Source organism: Oncorhynchus kisutch, linkage group LG18, assembly GCF_002021735.2.
Source record: "Oncorhynchus kisutch isolate 150728-3 linkage group LG18, Okis_V2, whole genome shotgun sequence".
NCBI classification, from domain to species: domain Eukaryota; kingdom Metazoa; phylum Chordata; class Actinopteri; order Salmoniformes; family Salmonidae; genus Oncorhynchus; species Oncorhynchus kisutch.
In genome coordinates, this window is record NC_034191.2 from 77110572 (window position 1) to 77130090 (window position 19519).

The 19519-nt window shown below is 48.6% G+C and overlaps 1 protein-coding gene across 1 annotated transcript in view; it reads left to right on the forward strand.

Annotated features, from left to right (window-relative positions):
* Positions 1–16896, forward strand: part of LOC109880011 (collagen alpha-1(XVIII) chain-like) — a 180938-nt gene extending 164042 nt beyond the window's left edge. Inside the window, exons 29-40 of the mRNA XM_031796880.1 lie at positions 700–727; positions 1110–1187; positions 1335–1360; positions 1453–1524; positions 2547–2682; positions 2791–2855; positions 3184–3315; positions 11887–11934; positions 12103–12132; positions 13378–13578; positions 13682–13797; positions 15866–16896. Of these exons, the coding sequence (XP_031652740.1) occupies positions 700–727; positions 1110–1187; positions 1335–1360; positions 1453–1524; positions 2547–2682; positions 2791–2855; positions 3184–3315; positions 11887–11934; positions 12103–12132; positions 13378–13578; positions 13682–13797; positions 15866–16067 (1134 nt within the window). The 3' untranslated portion in view covers positions 16068–16896. The remainder of the gene's footprint in view (positions 1–699; positions 728–1109; positions 1188–1334; positions 1361–1452; positions 1525–2546; positions 2683–2790; positions 2856–3183; positions 3316–11886; positions 11935–12102; positions 12133–13377; positions 13579–13681; positions 13798–15865) is intronic.
* The last annotated feature ends 2623 nt before the right edge of the window (positions 16897–19519 follow it).

The window sequence follows — 19519 nt, forward strand, 5'->3', positions numbered from 1 at the left end:
TCTCTCCCCTCTCTCTCCTCTCCCCCCCCTCTCTCTCTCTCTCTCTCTCCCCCCCCTCTCTCTCTCCCCCCCCCCCCCCCCCCCCCCTCTCTCTCTCCCCCCTGGTCATGTGGTGGGGGGGGGTTGCTCTTCCATTGGTTGGTTGGAAGACACTAACACAATTCAGGATGGTCCCCAAGATTGAATATTAAACATTCATTCAAATGATATAATATTTTATATGAAGTCTGTTTAAGACATTGTAATTTCCAATAATTCCATTCAGATTGTATAACCATGTCATTGTTTTGTAAATACCAGGTTAATTGTGTTCCCAAATACAACGTAACCTAAAGAATGTACTTACTATGTATGGTCTTTCAGAAGTGAGATGAGCCAAATGTGATTGGTGTTTCCTGTCTTTCATGGGGGCCATCTTGAAAAAATCATCTTTCTTCCATGGCAGTGGTGGTTACTGCATTGTTTCATCCTTCTAACCCTCCATTTTGTTACACATAGATTAAAAGATAGATCCTGATGTGACCTCTGAATCTGTGGATGTATCATCACAATATATAATATCAAATGTTATATAAATATAATAGCCATCTTGTTTTAGTTTGTCTGAAATGCATGATGGGAAGTTTCTATATGGTCACTTCAACTGTTCTTGTTTCTGTTCAGGAAAGTATTTTAAACATGTTTGTTTCACTTTTGCAGATAAATGGCTCTGAGAATTCAACAAATGGTGAGTAAGAAGGACATGACATCACATGACCTGTTATTTGTTTGTTGACAAGGAAAGCATCAATGGGGCGGCAGGGTAGCCTAGTGGTTAGAGCGTTGGACTAGTAACCGAAAGGTTGCAAGTACAAACCCCCGAGCTGACAAGGTACAAATCTGTCGTTCTGCCCCTGGCAGTTAACCCACTGTTCCTAGGCCGTCATTGAAAATAAGAATTTGTTCTTAACTGACTTGCCTGGTAAAATTAAAATTAAAATGGTGACTTATGATATGTGCTATTATTATACACACAACACAAGACCTCTGAGACCTGCTGCATCCAATACAACATATTAAATAGAAAAAACATTGTCTGTCATTACTGTTGTTCCTTATCTGACCTGTAGGGGGGCCGGTTTGTCCTTCGTCTGGGACCAAAGGGGACAAAGGGGAGAGGGGCTTCCCTGGGATGCCTGCCCCGCCACGTGAGTCACATTGGATGGATCATTGATTACCTAACACTATTATTTCAGTTCTACTTTTGATATAATGTGTCATAATGCCTGTGTCATTATTCATGTAGACATGTTATTATCTTTAATAATCAATGGATGTTGTATTTTTTTCTACAGTCACAATGCTTCCCAAAGGAACTATGGTGAGTTGAGTTATGTGTGTGTGTGTGTGTGTGTGTGTGCACGTGTGTGTGTGTGCTTACCTCTCACAGTTTGTGTGTCTGTCTGTCCACAGGGGAACAAAGGGGACAAGGGGGAGAAGGGGGAGGCCGGGTTACCTGGTATGCGTGGGACATCTGGAATGGTGGTGAGTCTCGTTTCCGTGGAGACCACACTCTCCCAAAGCCACGCCCACCCACCACAGCTTTGACCAATTACACTTACTGAGAAGAGCAGCATGCAACATAGACACATGAGATGAGTACATCATCGGTATCATCTTAATTTGAGGGTGTTATTATGGTCTATGACCTCTTTTGATGGTGTGCTAGATAGCTAAAGAATGTTTGGTGAGTTTCAGTTGAGCTTAATTGCTGCACGAGATGATTTATGTCTGAAATGAGCCGTTTTGGTTGTTTCTGTTGTGAGGATTTTGAATTTGGCCGCAATGCAAAATGCTGGTTTACATGAAAGGGAATACAAATATTTTTGAATTCTTTCAAATTCAGATGCTGCATGCAACAAAAGAGGATTTGTCCTACTGGCTCCATTTAAATAACCTCACAGAGTCATGGGGTTTAAATAACCTCACATAGTCATGGGGTTTAAATAACCTCACAGAGTCATGGGGTTGAAATAACCTCACAGAGTCATGGGGTTGAAATAACCTCACAGAGTCATGGGGTTTAAATAACCTCACAGAGTCATGGGTTTAAATAACCTCAAAGAGTTATGAGGTTTAAATAACCTCACAGAGTCATGGGGTTTAAATAACCTCACATAGTCATGAGGTTTAAATAACCTCAGAGTCATGAGGTTAAATAACCTCACAGAGTCATGAGGTTTAAATAACCTCACAGAGTCATGAGGTTTAAATAACCTCACAGAGTCATGAGGTTTAAATAACCTCACAGAGTCATGGGGTTTAAATAACCTCACAGAGTCATTGGGTTTAAATAACCTCACAGAGTCATGGGGTTGAAATAATCTCACAGAGTCATGGGGTTTAAATAACCTCACAGAGTCATGGGGTTTAAATAACCTCACATAGTCATGGGGTTTAAATAACCTCACAGAGTCATGAGGTTTAAATAACCTCACATATTCATGGGGTATTAATATTAATTCAAGGTAAAATGACTGTAGATGAAAGCACTGGGTCTGTTTCAGGGCCCTCAAGGAGAAACTGTTATGGGGCCCCCTGGCCATCCAGGTGTTCCGGGGTCTCCAGGTACTCCGGGGTATGGAAGACCTGGCCCTGAAGGCCCCCAAGGGCCTCCTGGACACCCCGGAGCACCCTCTCCAGGTAAGATTTGTGGTCACCCTTTGTGGCATTTGCTGTATAGTGTAACATGCTCACTAGCTTCTCATAATAAAATGTTACGTTTGTTGTCTCCCATTTTTGTAATTCCAGCTGTGACCATCCCTGGACCTCAAGGCCCCCCTGGCCCAGCTGGACCTCCTGGGGCCTCTGCCGTGGTGAGTCAGTCTGTCCCCTCCGTTATTCCATCACTTATCCGTCCCCGTCACATCATAATGTCATCCAGTCATACCATCAATTGTCAATCCTGTACCATCATGTAATCCTTGTTACATAATCACACGTCCATCATCAAATAACCCCAGACACACTACAGATAAAATGTCTGTCTTCCTCAATTGCCCTGACCAGTGTCTGGAGATAAAATGACTGTCATCTCCTCAATCACTCTGGCCAGTGTCTCCCCAACAATTACAGTGTTATAAACAGTCATAAATATTTCCTTCCAGTCTCAAAAGGTGCTTCTCTCCTGTGTTTTTCCTTTAGATGGAGACATTTCCTTCCAGCGAGGTCATGATGCAAAGGACGATGAACAGCAGAGAGGGGACCCTGAGCTACGTCACCACGGGGACAGGCAAACTCTACATCCGGGTACAAGAGGGATGGAAGGAGGTCCTGGTACAGTAGCATCTCTGGTCTCTGTCCTCCATGTCTCTCTGGTCTCTCGTGTGCCTGTCCTCCATGTCTCTCTGGTCCCTGTCCTCCATGTCTCTCTGGTCCCCGTCCTCCATGTCTCTCTGGTCCCCGTCCTCCATGTCTCTCTGGTTCCTGTCCTCCATGTCTCTCTGGTCCCTGTCCTCCATGTCTCTCTGGTCCCTGCCCCCCATGTCTCTCTGGTCTCTCTGGTCCCTGTCCTCCATGTCTCTCTGGTCTCTCCGGTCCCTGTCCTCCATGTCTCTCTGGTCCCTGTCCTCCATGTCTCTCTGGTCCCTGTCCTCCATGTCTCTCTGGTCCCTGTCCTCCGTGTGTCTCTGGTCCCTGTCCTCCATGTCTCTCTGGTCCCTGTCCTCTATGTGTCTCTGGTCCCTGTCCTCCATGTCTCTCTGGTCCCTGTCCTCCATGTCTCTCTGGTCCCTGTCCTCCATGTCTCTCTTGTTCCTGTCCTCCATGTCTCTCTGGTCCCTGTCCTCCATGTCTCTCTGGTCCCTGTCCTCCATGTCTCTCTGGTCTCTCTGGTCCCTGTCCTCCATGTCTCTCTGGTCCCTGTCCTCCATGTCTCTCTGGTCCCTGTCCTCCATGTCTCTCTGGTCCCTGTCCTCCATGTCTCTCTTGTTCCTGTCCTCCATGTCTCTCTTGTTCCTGTCCTCCATGTCTCTCTTGTTCCTGTCCTCCATGTCTCTCTGGTCCCTGTCCTCCATGTCTCTCTGGTCTCTCTGGTCCCTGTCCTCCATGTCTCTCTGGTCCCTGTCCTCCATGTCTCTCTGGTCCCTGTCCTCCATGTCTCTCTGGTCCCTGTCCTCCATGTCTCTCTTGTTCCTGTCCTCCATGTCTCTCTGGTCCCTGTCCTCCATGTCTCTCTGGTCTCTCTGGTCCCTGTCCTCCATGTCTCTCTGGTCCCTGTCCTCCATGTCTCTCTGGTCCCTGTCCTCCATGTCTCTCTGGTCCCTGTCCTCCATGTCTCTCTTGTTCCTGTCCTCCATGTCTCTCTTGTTCCTGTCCTCCATGTCTCTCTGGTCCCTGTCCTCCATGTCTCTCTGGTCTCTCTGGTCCCTGTCCTCCATGTCTCTCTGGTCCCTGTCCTCCATGTCTCTCTGGTCTCTCTGGTCCCTGTCCGCCATGTCTCTCTGGTCTCTCTGGTCCCTGTCCTCCATGTCTCTCTGGTTCCTGTCCTCCATGTCTCTCTGGTCCCTGTCCTCCATGTCTCTCTGGTCCCCGTCCTCCATGTCTCTCTGGTCCCGTCCTCCATGTCTCTCTGGTTCCTGTCCTCCATGTCTCTCTGGTCCCTGTCCTCCATGTCTCTCTGGTCTCTCTGGTCCCTGTCCTCCATGTCTCTCTGGTCCCTGTCCCCCATGTGTCTCTGGTCTCTCTGGTCCCTGTCCTCCATGTCTCTCTGGTTCCTGTCCTCCATGTCTCTCTGGTCCCTGTCCTCCATGTCTCTCTGGTCCCCGTCCTCCATGTCTCTCTGGTCCCCGTCCTCCATGTCTCTCTGGTTCCTGTCCTCCATGTCTCTCTGGTCCCTGTCCTCCATGTCTCTCTGGTCCCTGTCCCCCATGTCTCTCTGGTCTCGCTGGTCCCTGTCCTCCATGTCTCTCTGGTTCCTGTCCTCCATGTCTCTCTGGTCCCTGTCCTCCATGTCTCTCTGGTCCCTGTCCTCCATGTCTCTCTGGTCCCTGTCCCCCATGTCTCTCTGGTCTCTCTGGTCCCTGTCCTCCATGTCTCTCTGGTCTCTCCGGTCCCTGTCCTCCATGTCTCTCTGGTCCCTGTCCTCCATGTGTCTCTAGTCCCTGTCCTCCATGTGTCTCTGGTCCCTGTCCTCCGTGTCTCTCTGGTCTCTGTCCTCCATGTCTCTCTGGTCCCTGTCCTCTATGTGTCTCTGGTCCCTGTCCTCCATGTCTCTCTGGTCCCTGTCCTCCATGTCTCTCTGGTCCCTGTCCTCCATGTCTCTCTTGTTCCTGTCCTCCATGTCTCTCTGGTCCCTGTCCTCCATGTCTCTCTGGTCTCTCTGGTCCCTGTCCTCCATGTCTCTCTGGTCCCTGTCCTCCATGTCTCTCTGGTCTCTCTGGTCCCTGTCCTCCATGTCTCTCTGGTCCCTGTCCTCCATGTCTCTCTGGTCTCTCTGGTCCCTGTCCTCCATGTCTCTCTGGTCCCTGTCCTCCATGTATCTCTGGTCTCTCTGGTCCCTGTCCTCCATGTGACTCTGGTCTCTCTGGTTCCTGTCCTCCATGTCTCTCTGGTCCATGTCCTCCATGTGTCTCTGGTCCCTGTCCTCCATGTCTCTCTGGTCCCTGTCCTCCATGTCTCTCTGGACCCTGTCCTCCATGTGTCTCTGGTCCCTGTCCTCCATGTGTCTCTGGTCCCTGTCCTCCATGTCTCTCTGGTCCCTGTCCTCCATGTCTCTCTGGTCCCTGTCCTCCATGTCTCTCTGGTCCCTGTCCTCCATGTCTCTCTGGTCCCTGTCCTCCATGTGTCTCTGGTCTCTCTGGTCCCTGTCCTCCATGTGTCTCTGGTCCCTGTCCTCCATGTCTCTCTGGTCTCTCTGGTCCCTGTCCTCCATGTCTCTCTGGTCCCTGTCCTCCATGTGTCTCTGGTTCCTGTCCTCCATGTCTCTCTGGTCTCTCTGGTCCCTGTCCTCCATGTCTCTCTGGTCCCTGTCCTCCATGTCTCTCTGGTCTCTCTGGTCCCTGTCCTCCATGTCTCTCTGGTCCCTGTCCTCCATGTCTCTCTGGTCCCTGTCCTCCATGTGTCTCTGGTTCCTGTCCTCCATGTCTCTCTGGTCCCTGTCCTCCATGTGTCTCTGGTCCCTGTCCTCCATGTCTCTCTGGTCCCTGTCCTCCATGTCTCTCTGGTCTCTGTCCTCCATGTGTCTCTGGTCCCTGTCCTCCATGTCTCTCTGGTCCCTGTCCTCCATGTCTCTCTGGTCCCTGTCCTCCATGTGTCTCTGGTTCCTGTCCTCCATGTCTCTCTGTTCTCTCTGGTCTCTCTGGTCTCTCTGGTCCCTGTCCTCCATGTCTCTCTGGTCCCTGTCCTCCATGTCTCTCTGGTCTCTCTGGTCCCTGTCCTCCATGTCTCTCTGGTCCCTGTCCTCCATGTCTCTCTGGTCCCTGTCCTCCATGTGTCTCTGGGTCATGTCCTCCATGTCTCTCTGGTCCCTGTCCTCCATGTGTCTCTGGTCCCTGTCCTCCATGTCTCTCTGGTCCCTGTCCTCCATGTCTCTCTGGTCCCTGTCCTCCATGTGTCTCTGGTTCCTGTCCTCCATGTCTCTCTTGTCCCTGTCCTCCATGTCTCTCTGGTCCCTGTCCTCCATGTCTCTCTGGTCCCTGTCCTCCATGTCTCTCTGGTCCCCGTCCTCCATGTCTCTCTGGTCCCTGTCCTCCATGTGTCTCTGGTTCCTGTCCTCCATGTCTCTCTTGTCCCTGTCCTCCATGTCTCTCTGGTCCCCGTCCTCCATGTCTCTCTGGTCCATGTCCTCCATGTGTCTCTGGGTCATGTCCTCCATGTCTCTCTGGTCCCTGTCCTCCATGTCTCTCTGGTCCATGTCCTCCATGTCTCTCTAGTCCCTGTCCTCCATGTCTCTCTGGTCCCTGTCCTCCATGTGTCTCTGGTTCCTGTCCTCCATGTCTCTCTTGTCCCTGTCCTCCATGTGTCTCTGGTCCCTGTCCTCCATGTGTCTCTGGTCTCTCTGGTCCCTGTCCTCCATGTCTCTCTGGTCCCTGTCCTCCATGTCTCTCTTGTTCCTGTCCTCCATGTCTCTCTGGTCCCTGTCCTCCATGTCTCTCTGGTCCCTGTCCTCCATGTCTCTCTGGTCTCTCTGGTCCCTGTCCTCCATGTCTCTCTGGTCCCTGTCCTCCATGTCTCTCTGGTCCCTGTCCTCCATGTCTCTCTGGTCCCTGTCCTCCATGTCTCTCTTGTTCCTGTCCTCCATGTCTCTCTTGTTCCTGTCCTCCATGTCTCTCTTGTTCCTGTCCTCCATGTCTCTCTGGTCCCTGTCCTCCATGTCTCTCTGGTCTCTCTGGTCCCTGTCCTCCATGTCTCTCTGGTCCCTGTCCTCCATGTTTCTCTGGTCTCTCTGGTCCCTGTCCTCCATGTCTCTCTGGTCCCTGTCCTCCATGTCTCTCTGGTCCCTGTCCTCCATGTCTCTCTGGTCTCTGTCCTCCATGTCTCTCTGGTCCCTGTCCTCCATGTGTCTCTGGTTCCTGTCCTCCATGTCTCTCTGGTCCCTGTCCTCCATGTGTCTCTGGTCCCTGTCCTCCATGTCTCTCTGGTCCCTGTCCTCCATGTCTCTCTGGTCTCTGTCCTCCATGTGTCTCTGGTCCCTGTCCTCCATGTCTCTCTGGTCCCTGTCCTCCATGTCTCTCTGGTCCCTGTCCTCCATGTGTCTCTGGTTCCTGTCCTCCATGTCTCTCTGTTCTCTCTGGTCTCTCTGGTCTCTCTGGTCCCTGTCCTCCATGTCTCTCTGGTCCCTGTCCTCCATGTCTCTCTGGTCTCTCTGGTCCCTGTCCTCCATGTCTCTCTGGTCCCTGTCCTCCATGTCTCTCTGGTCCCTGTCCTCCATGTGTCTCTGGGTCATGTCCTCCATGTCTCTCTGGTCCCTGTCCTCCATGTGTCTCTGGTCCCTGTCCTCCATGTCTCTCTGGTCCCTGTCCTCCATGTCTCTCTGGTCCCTGTCCTCCATGTGTCTCTGGTTCCTGTCCTCCATGTCTCTCTTGTCCCTGTCCTCCATGTCTCTCTGGTCCCTGTCCTCCATGTCTCTCTGGTCCCTGTCCTCCATGTCTCTCTGGTCCCCGTCCTCCATGTCTCTCTGGTCCCTGTCCTCCATGTGTCTCTGGTTCCTGTCCTCCATGTCTCTCTGGTCCCTGTCCTCCATGTCTCTCTGGTCCCCGTCCTCCATGTCTCTCTGGTCCATGTCCTCCATGTGTCTCTGGGTCATGTCCTCCATGTCTCTCTGGTCCCTGTCCTCCATGTCTCTCTGGTCCATGTCCTCCATGTCTCTCTAGTCCCTGTCCTCCATGTCTCTCTGGTCCCTGTCCTCCATGTGTCTCTGGTCTCTCTGGTCCCTGTCCTCCATGTCTCTCTGGTCCCTGTCCTCTATGTGTCTCTGGTCCCTGTCCTCCATGTCTCTCTGGTCCCTGTCCTCCATGTCTCTCTGGTCCCTGTCCTCCATGTCTCTCTTGTTCCTGTCCTCCATGTCTCTCTGGTCCCTGTCCTCCATGTCTCTCTGGTCCCTGTCCTCCATGTCTCTCTGGTCTCTCTGGTCCCTGTCCTCCATGTCTCTCTGGTCCCTGTCCTCCATGTCTCTCTGGTCCCTGTCCTCCATGTCTCTCTGGTCCCTGTCCTCCATGTCTCTCTTGTTCCTGTCCTCCATGTCTCTCTTGTTCCTTTCCTCCATGTCTCTCTTGTTCCTGTCCTCCATGTCTCTCTGGTCCCTGTCCTCCATGTCTCTCTGGTCTCTCTGGTCCCTGTCCTCCATGTCTCTCTGGTCCCTGTCCTCCATGTTTCTCTGGTCTCTCTGGTCCCTGTCCTCCATGTCTCTCTGGTCCCTGTCCTCCATGTCTCTCTGGTCCCTGTCCTCCATGTCTCTCTTGTTCCTGTCCTCCATGTCTCTCTGGTCCCTGTCCTCCATGTCTCTCTGGTCTCTCTGGTCCCTGTCCTCCATGTGTCTCTGGGTCATGTCCTCCATGTCTCTCTGGTCCCTGTCCTCCATGTGTCTCTGGTTCCTGTCCTCCATGTCTCTCTGGTCCCTGTCCTCCATGTGTCTCTGGTCCCTGTCCTCCATGTCTCTCTGGTCCCTGTCCTCCATGTCTCTCTGGTCTCTGTCCTCCATGTGTCTCTGGTCCCTGTCCTCCATGTCTCTCTGGTCCCTGTCCTCCATGTCTCTCTGGTCCCTGTCCTCCATGTGTCTCTGGTTCCTGTCCTCCATGTGTCTCTGGTTCCTGTCCTCCATGTCTCTCTGGTCTCTCTGGTCTCTCTGGTCTCTCTGGTCCCTGTCCTCCATGTCTCTCTGGTCCCTGTCCTCCATGTCTCTCTGGTCTCTCTGGTCCCTGTCCTCCATGTCTCTCTGGTCCCTGTCCTCCATGTCTCTCTGGTCCCTGTCCTCCATGTGTCTCTGGGTCATGTCCTCCATGTCTCTCTGGTCCCTGTCCTCCATGTGTCTCTGGTCCCTGTCCTCCATGTCTCTCTGGTCCCTGTCCTCCATGTCTCTCTGGTCCCTGTCCTCCATGTGTCTCTGGTTCCTGTCCTCCATGTCTCTCTTGTCCCTGTCCTCCATGTCTCTCTGGTCCCTGTCCTCCATGTCTCTCTGGTCCCTGTCCTCCATGTCTCTCTGGTCCCCGTCCTCCATGTCTCTCTGGTCCCTGTCCTCCATGTGTCTCTGGTTCCTGTCCTCCATGTCTCTCTTGTCCCTGTCCTCCATGTCTCTCTGGTCCCCGTCCTCCATGTCTCTCTGGTCCATGTCCTCCATGTCTCTCTGGGTCATGTCCTCCATGTCTCTCTGGTCCCTGTCCTCCATGTCTCTCTGGTCCATGTCCTCCATGTCTCTCTAGTCCCTGTCCTCCATGTCTCTCTGGTCCCTGTCCTCCATGTGTCTCTGGTTCCTGTCCTCCATGTCTCTCTTGTCCCTGTCCTCCATGTGTCTCTGGTCCCTGTCCTCCATGTGTCTCTGGTCTCTCTGGTCCCTGTCCTCCATGTCTCTCTGGTCCCTGTCCTCTATGTGTCTCTGGTCCCTGTCCTCCATGTCTCTCTGTTCCCTGTCCTCCATGTCTCTCTGGTCCCTGTCCTCCATGTCTCTCTTGTTCCTGTCCTCCATGTCTCTCTGGTCCCTGTCCTCCATGTCTCTCTGGTCCCTGTCCTCCATGTCTCTCTGGTCTCTCTGGTCCCTGTCCTCCATGTCTCTCTGGTCCCTGTCCTCCATGTCTCTCTGGTCCCTGTCCTCCATGTCTCTCTGGTCCCTGTCCTCCATGTCTCTCTGGTCCCTGTCCTCCATGTGTCTCTGGTCCCTGTCCTCCATGTCTCTCTGGTCCCTGTCCTCCATGTCTCTCTGGTCCCTGTCCTCCATGTCTCTCTGGTCCCTGTCCTCCATGTGTCTCTGGTCCCTGTCCTCCATGTCTCTCTGGTCTCTCTGGTCCCTGTCCTCCATGTCTCTCTGGTCCCTGTCCTCCATGTGTCTCTGGTTCCTGTCCTCCATGTCTCTCTGGTCTCTCTGGTCCCTGTCCTCCATGTCTCTCTGGTCCCTGTCCTCCATGTCTCTCTGGTCTCTCTGGTCCCTGTCCTCCATGTCTCTCTGGTCCCTGTCCTCCATGTCTCTCTGGTCTCTCTGGTCCCTGTCCGCCATGTCTCTCTGGTCTCTCTGGTCCCTGTCCTCCATGTCTCTCTGGTTCCTGTCCTCCATGTCTCTCTGGTCCCTGTCCTCCATGTCTCTCTGGTCCCCGTCCTCCATGTCTCTCTGGTCCCGTCCTCCATGTCTCTCTGGTTCCTGTCCTCCATGTCTCTCTGGTCCCTGTCCTCCATGTCTCTCTGGTCTCTCTGGTCCATGTCTCTCTGGTCCCTGTCCCCCATGTGTCTCTGGTCTCTCTGGTCCCTGTCCTCCATGTCTCTCTGGTTCCTGTCCTCCATGTCTCTCTGGTCCCTGTCCTCCATGTCTCTCTGGTCCCCGTCCTCCATGTCTCTCTGGTCCCCGTCCTCCATGTCTCTCTGGTTCCTGTCCTCCATGTCTCTCTGGTCCCTGTCCTCCATGTCTCTCTGGTCCCTGTCCTCCATGTCTCTCTGGTCTCTCCGGTCCCTGTCCTCCATGTCTCTCTGGTCCCTGTCCTCCATGTCTCTCTAGTCCCTGTCCTCCATGTGTCTCTGGTCCCTGTCCTCCGTGTCTCTCTGGTCCCTGTCCTCCATGTCTCTCTGGTCCCTGTCCTCTATGTGTCTCTGGTCCCTGTCCTCCATGTCTCTCTGGTCCCTGTCCTCCATGTCTCTCTGGTCCCTGTCCTCCATGTCTCTCTTGTTCCTGTCCTCCATGTCTCTCTGGTCCCTGTCCTGCATGTCTCTCTGGTCCCTGTCCTCCATGTCTCTCTGGTCTCTCTGGTCCCTGTCCTCCATGTCTCTCTGGTCTCTCTGGTCCCTGTCCTCCATGTCTCTCTGGTCCCTGTCCTCCATGTGTCTCTGGTCTCTCTGGTTCCTGTCCTCCATGTCTCTCTGGTCCATGTCCTCCATGTGTCTCTGGTCCCTGTCCTCCATGTCTCTCTGGTCCCTGTCCTCCATGTCTCTCTGGTCCCTGTCCTCCATGTCTCTCTGGTCTCTCTGGTCCCTGTCCTCCATGTCTCTCTGGTCCCTGTCCTCCATGTCTCTCTGGTCCCTGTCCTCCATGTGTCTCTGGGTCATGTCCTCCATGTCTCTCTGTTCCCTGTCCTCCATGTGTCTCTGGTCCCTGTCCTCCATGTCTCTCTGGTCTCTCTGGGTCATGTCCTCCATGTGTGCATGTGTCAATAGTGAGCTGTGAATATATCTGATATGTTTGGTGTTTTCCTGTGTCTCTGTCTTGCACAGCTTGGTAACTTGATCTACCGCCCAGTCAATATCCCTCTACCTGACACGGTAAGGACAGTAGAGATGAGGATGGGACATGTTCGACTGCATTGAATTGTCTGCTCATGTCTCCCATTGTCCTCAATGGATTGTTTACGTGAAAGTGCATTGTAGACCTCCATATAAGGGATGCTTATAGCAGAATATGCAGTTAGTAACAAACGTTTGCCTCCTTAGGCTCAGCCAGGCACCGCCAGAAGATATGGGGTAAGTTTGTTGACAAAAAAAAATGACAAGATTGGCTAAGCGTTTGCACCTGTGCAAAGTTAGCTGTTGTTATTCCATAGAGGTACAATAAAGTTTTTCAAAAAAAGTCTTTATTTACACTTCTATATTCTTACTCACATCTTTACTTCAACTTTTGTTTTATGAAACTTTGCACTGGAGCCAAGAAACAGTCAATCAAAATACATTATGTAAACTTTCTGCTCCCTAGTTAGAAGTTAGAAAACTTCTAGATACCAAAAAGGAGAAAAACTGAGGGGGAAAAAGTTCAACCTTTTGTTATTGTTCGTGAAAACAAGTCATTGGTTTGGCTCAAGTCTGGCCACAAAATGAACTGGAGTCTAAATGTGATTTAGCAGTGGTTTGAGTATTCTACTTTTGGATTAAATTACTATCTGTGTGCTGTCGTTGAAGGACTGCCCAGGTTCGAGTTTTAGAGATTTAGATTCCCACAGTAGCAGACAGTCCATTCTGTACCAAGACCATCACCTAAGAGAGATGAGAATGATACTGTTGATGACTTAACATTTTCTTTACTGCATTGTGTGTTTGTGAATGTGCACATTATTATTATTTTTTTAACATTTTAGTCATTTGTTATTGTTGTTATTCAGAGCAATTAGGGAGAAGTGCCTTGCTCAAGGGTACGTCAGGAGGTTTTTCACCTAGTCTGCTCAGGAATTCGAACCAGCGACCGTTCGGTTACTGGCCCAACTCTAAAGGGCTCTGCATGGTCAATCTGACATCTGTATTGGCCATGCAGCATTTTACCGTCATAGGGCCTCTGCAGAAGTCAGGACCTTCATACTTCTTGTGCTACGTGGAGCAAAACACAGTGATTGTGAAGGACGTTGTCAAGGAAGTGAGTTTGTGTTAATGCAGGACCTCCAGCTCTCACCTACCGTCAACCAATCATGTCAATGCGAAACCCTCAGCATTGTTACAACATTTGAGAGGCGCCCGGCGATGCGGTCTCAATTTGGCATCTGCAAGCCTCCAAAGGCTCCGAAATTGCGTCACATCATCCATACGACGCCTCCGACCACATTTTCAGATCAAGCATAAAATTGACTTTAATCGCTAGGCTACCTGCCGCCACACGTCGGTTATGACGTTTTTGTTTGGTTACCTTGACCACCTGGAGTAGCGGAAGGATCACTCTGAACGAGGTGGCGGTTTAGAATACACACCAAATGGAGCATCTCTAATCCTCGGTCTCTTCCTCAGCTCAACCTGGTGGCCCTGAACCAACCCTACACAGGGAACTTCGGTGGCGACGACATGATAGACAAGCGGTGCTATGACCAGGCCATGGCCATGGGTCTGCCTGCCAACTACCGAGGCTTCGTATCCTCAAAAATACAGACAATTAATAAAGACCTGGTCCCTCAGAGGTTCAGACAGAGCTACCCCATAACCAACCTCAGGGTAAGCCAACCTCTCTCATCTTAAGATCATCTAAGGTCAGTGTATACCGCCGCGTTGAAACAACATGAAGTGTCAGTCAACTCAACTCTTTCTGTATCCACAGGGGGACATTTTGTTCAGTAACTACAAGTCTATCTTCACTGGGGGTGGAGGCAAATTCCCATCAAACATCCCAATCTACTCCTTCGACGGACGGGACGTAATGGCAGACCCCTTCTGGTGTGTGTGTGTGTGTGTGTGTGTGTGTGTGTGTGTGTGTGTGTGTGTGTGTGTGTGTGTGTGTGTGTGTGTGTGTGTGTGTGTGTGTGTGTGTGTGTGTGTGTGTGTGTGTGTGTGTGTGTGTGTGTGTGTGTGTGTGTGTAGGGGGTCTGAGTGGTGAAGTCTAGGTTGCCCTCATACTATATCTGAATAGTAAAGACTACATAAACATCCTCATCCACCCCTCATCTTCCCGCAAAAAGCTGCTTCACCAAATGATAAATGGGTTTGGAAGAACGTGGGCATGGAGGGGAACACACATGGCTGTTTCCACAAAGTGCAGGATAGCACAACCCGCAATCCAGACACTGAGGGTTGTACCGTTGTGTGTTTCAGCCCGGGGCCCATGCGAGCCAGCTGTGTCCACCCTCGTTCTATTGCTTCTATTTATATACCGCCTCGCTGAATTTATCAGCCCCGACAAACCAGAGACTAGAGGCTGGCAATTGTGGCTCCAAAGTGGCTTTTTTATAGATGTTTTTCAAACAGACGCTTTCCTAGTTTGTGGCGAGGTCTTATTTGAGAACGTGTATGAATAGATAGAGCCTGGGCACAAAAGAAAGGATATGGTTGTTGATGTCATCTGTTATGTTGAGGTCGCATCTGTAGGAAGGGATTTCAGTGCCAACGGAAACTGTATTTTAATTCAATATTTTTTTAATTTGTATTAAGATACTGCATTTTAATTCTTCAATATCTTATAATTTGTACTGCACAAATTGAAACATTGAATTCATAAATACAACTTGAATTTCATGATTTGAATGAATTAATATTGCATTCAGTTTTCAAATACCATTTAAAATGGAATTGAATATTTTAAATTCAATATTTATATATTCAGTTTCAATATGGTAGGCATTGCATTCATTGTCTGTGTATCAAGTTTACAAATTATAATTTAAAGTTTACCAAAGTTTGATATATTTAATTTATCACATCCATTCAAATTCAGTTTTCTAATTCAGTTTTCAAATTCAGTTTTCTAAATTCAGTTTTCTAAATTCAGTTTTCTAATTCAGTTTTCTAATTCAGTTTTCTAAATTCAGTTTTCAAATTCAGTTTTCTAAATTCAGTTTTCTAATTCAGTTTTCTAAATTCAGTTTTCTAATTCAGTTTTCTAAATTCAGTTTTCTAAATTCAGTTTTCTAAATTCAGTTTTCTAAATTCAGTTTTCTAAATTCAGTTTTCTAAATTCAGTTTTCTAAATTCAGTTTTCTAAATTCAGTTTTCTAAATTCAGTTTTCTAAATTCAGTTTTCTAAATTCAGTTTTCTAAATTCAGTTTTCTAAATTCAGTTTTCTAAATTCAGTTTTCTAAATTCAGATCCCTGCGCATTGTAGATTTGGTACTTCCCTGTATTTAGCTTCCTGTTTTGATATATATATGTTTAGTATTTTGATATTGATGACTGTACTGTTGGGTAGGGCTTGTTGTCACACACCGGATAGGTGCACCTAAATGTCTTGTTTTACAGGGTCAGCCATCCGGCGATACCCTGGAGCAAATTAGGGTTAATTAAATGTCTTGTTTTACAGGGTCAGCCATCCGGCGATACCCTGGAGCAAATTAGGGTTAATTAAATGTCTTGTTTTACAGGGTCAGCCATCCGGCGATACCCTGGAGCAAATTAGGGTTAATTAAGTGTCTTGTACACATGGTCAGCTTGGATATTCAAACCAACGACCTTTCATTACTGACCCGACACTCTAAAGCATTGTACTTGTGCATGTGACAAATAAAACATGAACTTCCTGGTACTTTTCCAGCCAGGAAAGGTAGAAGAGAACAGATTGAATTAAAACGATCCATACATTGGTGGGTATCTCTGCTCAGTTCGGGGCTACATTCGTTCAAGTCCCATTATGTTTTTTTTCAAGATTTTTTTCATGGTAGGGGATTTAAACTATTGGTGTTTGTGTGAACGTCTGTTATGTATGACTTTAATGTGTGTAGATGTGTACATGTGCCTCTGTATGTGCTGTATCCATACACCCTCCCATTATATATGTATCTATCTCTCCCGCAGGCCTAAGAAGAGCATCTGGCATGGCTCTAATACGTTTGGCAACCTGTTGGTAGACCGGTCCTGCGATTCGTGGCAGTCTGACAACATGGCCATCATGGGCCAGTCGTCTAATCTAGCTTCAGGCTTCCTCCTGGGACAGCAAGCACAGAGCTGTAGCAACCAGTTTGTGGTCCTTTGCATCGAGACCAGAGATCATGTTTAACATACTGCTCCGTCCTCCTCCACATTCATCTGCTCTCATCTTATCACTCTGGAAAGGTGTCAACTATATGTACATTCCTTTATGAGCATTTCATCATTGTCATGAACATATTCCTCCTCTCCCATCCTCTGATTGGTTGATTGACTGACTGAGATGAGATGGCGGATACTTGTCTGTCGATACCAGCTCCAAATCATGGCTTTGCGGAGTTTTTCAAAGCCAACTTTCAAGATTATTTCTCACTACAGATGTTTCACCTACTCAAGATGTCACCTTTCGTCTTCCAGTGATTGACCATGTTTATCATTTGTCCTATTAGCTCATTCTTTAAGAAATGTTTGTTCCATTAGACCAGGGCCAATAGCATATTTCACATGCATAACACCCATATTCTACAAAGTTGTTCAGTAAAGAAATGCTGATGCTATATTAGATGTGTTTTTACGTCCAGTGATTTCTCATTTGAGCAACAATTTCTCTCAGTATTTCATTTCAATTCAACATCTTATTTATACCGTAACTACACATAACGTGAATGAATCAAATTATTAAGGTTAAGTATGTCATTTATAGTTTGTTTGTCAAGGACTGTTTTAGTTTTTTTGTAATTTCGTTGTACAGCATTCCTGTTATGGCGCTAGAATTTTGATTTGATAGGTAGCTAGTTAGATGTGACTTCATTCAACATTATTTCCACCAATCACATAGCAATTCACCACAAAAAAAGTTATAACTTATGAAATTCATAAGTGATTTTATCAATTATAAGTGAGTATATTTTATACAATCATTGGTGCTTATTGATTAAAAATGTTTTTCATTTTCTTAATTATCTGAGTCTGATATCTGTTTTGAAATCTGGTCCTGTTACGTCGAGTCTGTACTGTGGTTAAAGGACAAGACAGACCAATACAGATCATCAACCAATCAGCCGTGTGTAGTAGATCAAAATCAAATCAAACTTTATTGGTCGCGTACAAAGTTTCGCTGATGTCATAACGGGTTCAGCGAAATGCTTATGTTACTAGCTCCTAATAATGCAGTAAAATGTCAAACAAGTCATTTATATATATAAAAAAAAACAGAAAGCAAGAAATTGTTGTAACAGAGCCATTTAACAAACAAAACGGCACTGTAACAGTTATCCAATTGTAATCCATAACAATCGCAAAGGTATGTGGACACCTATTCGTCGAATATCTCATTCCAAAATCATTGGCATTAATATGGAGTTGGTCTCCCTTTTGTTACGAGAACAGCCTCTACTCTTCTGGGAAGGCTTTCCACTAGATGTTGATTCATTGCTGCGGGGACTTGCTTCCATTCAGCCACAAGAACGTTAGTGAGGTCAGGCACTGATGTTGAGCGATTAGGCCTGGCTCGCAGTCGGCGTTCCAATTCATTGTAAAGGTGTTTCATGGGGTTGAAGTCAGGGCTCTGTGCAGGTCAGCGAAGTTCTTCCACACCAACCTCAACCAACCATTTTGGAATGGACCTTGCTTTGTGCATGGGGGCATTGTCATGCTGAAACAGGAAAGGGCGTTCCCCAAACTGTTGCCACAAAGTTGGAATCACAGAATCCTCTAGAATGTAATTGTATGCTGTAGCGTTAAAACATTTCCCTTCGGCCTCCCGGGTGGCGCAGTGGTCTAGGGCACTGCATCGCAGCGCTAGCTGTGCCACCAGAGACTCTGGGTTTGTGCCCAGGCTCTGTCGCAGCCGGCCGCGACTGGGAGGTCCGTGGGGCAACCCACAATTGGCCTGGCGTCGTCCAGGTTAGGGAGGGTTTGGCCCGTAGTGCGCACTAACCAAAGTGCACAGTGTTTCTTCCGACACATTGGTGCGGCTGGCTTCCGGGTTGGATGCGCGCTGTGTTAAGAAGCAGTGCGGCTTGGTTGGGTTGTGTTTCGGAGAACGCATGGCTTTCGGCCTTTGTCTCTCCCTAGCCCGTACGGGAGTTGTAGCGATGAGACAAGATAGTAATTACTAACAATTGGATACCACGAAATTGGGGTAAATTAAATTACATTTTCACTGGGCCTAGCCCGAACCATGAAAAACAGCCCCAGATCATTATTCCTCCTCCACCAAACTTTACAGTTGGCACTATGCATTGGGGCAAGTAGCGATCTCCTGGCATCTTCGAAACCCAGATTTGTCCGTCGGACTGCCAGATGGTGAAGAGTAATTAATCACTACTCCAGAGTCCAATAGCGGCGAGCTTTACACCACTCCAGCCGACGCTTGGCATTGCGCATGGTGTTCTTAGGCTTGTGTGCATCTGCTCGGCCATGGAAAACAGTTTCATGAAGCTCCCGACAAACAGTTATGTGCTGACGTTGCTTCCAGAGGCAATTTGGAACTCGGTAGTGAGGACAGACGGTTTTTACGTGTTTCAGCACTGAGCGGTCCCGTTCTGTGAGCTTGTGTGTATATATTCAGACCCCTTAACTTTTTCCAAATGTTGTTACTTTACAGCCTTATTCTAAAATGTATTACTGTCACGCCCTGACCTTAGAGATCCTTATTATTCTCTATGTTTGGTTAGGTCTGGGTGTGACTCGGGTGGGAAATTCTATGTTTTCTGGTTCTTTGTTTTTGGCCGAGTGTGGTTCCCAATCAGAGGCAGCTGTCTATCGTTCTCTCTGATTGGGGATCATACTTAGGCAGCCCTTTTTCACACCATTAGGTTGTGGGATCTTGTTTTCTGTTTAGTTACTGTTGCCTGACAGAACTGTGCGTTTTGAATATTTTTATTTTTGATTATTTTTTAATTAAAATCATGAACACTTTCCACGCTGTGCCTTGGTCTACTCTTTCTACCACCATCAAGAGCTGTTACAATTACCTTGTTTTTTTCCCTCATCAATCTACAGACAATAGCCCATAATGACATCACAATAGCCCATAATGACATCACAATAGCCCATAATGACATACGTTTTTAGACATTTTTGCTCGTTTAAAAAAAATTAAAAAACAGATTTATTACGTTTCCATAAGTATTCAGACCCTTTACTCAGTACTTTGTTGAAGCATTTTTGGCAGCGATTACAGCATCAAGTCTTCTTGGGTATGACATTACAAGCTTGGCACACCTGTATTTGGAGAGTTTCTCCCATTCTTCTCTGCAGATCCTCTCAAGCTCTGTCAGGTTGGATGGGGAGCGTTGCTTCACAGCTATTTTCAGGTCTCTCCAGAGATGTTCAATCGGGTTCAAGTCCGGGCACTGGCTGTGCCACTCAAGGACATTCAGAGACCTGTCCCAAAGCCACTCCTGCGTTGTCTTGGCTGTCTGCTTAGGGTCGTTGTCCTGTTGGAAGGGGAACCGTTGCTCCAGTCTGAGGTCCTGAACTCTGGAGCAGGTTTTCATCAAGGGTCTCTCTGTACTTCGCTCCGTTCATCTTTGCCTCGATCCTGACTAGTCTCCCAGGTCCCTGCCCCTGAAAAAC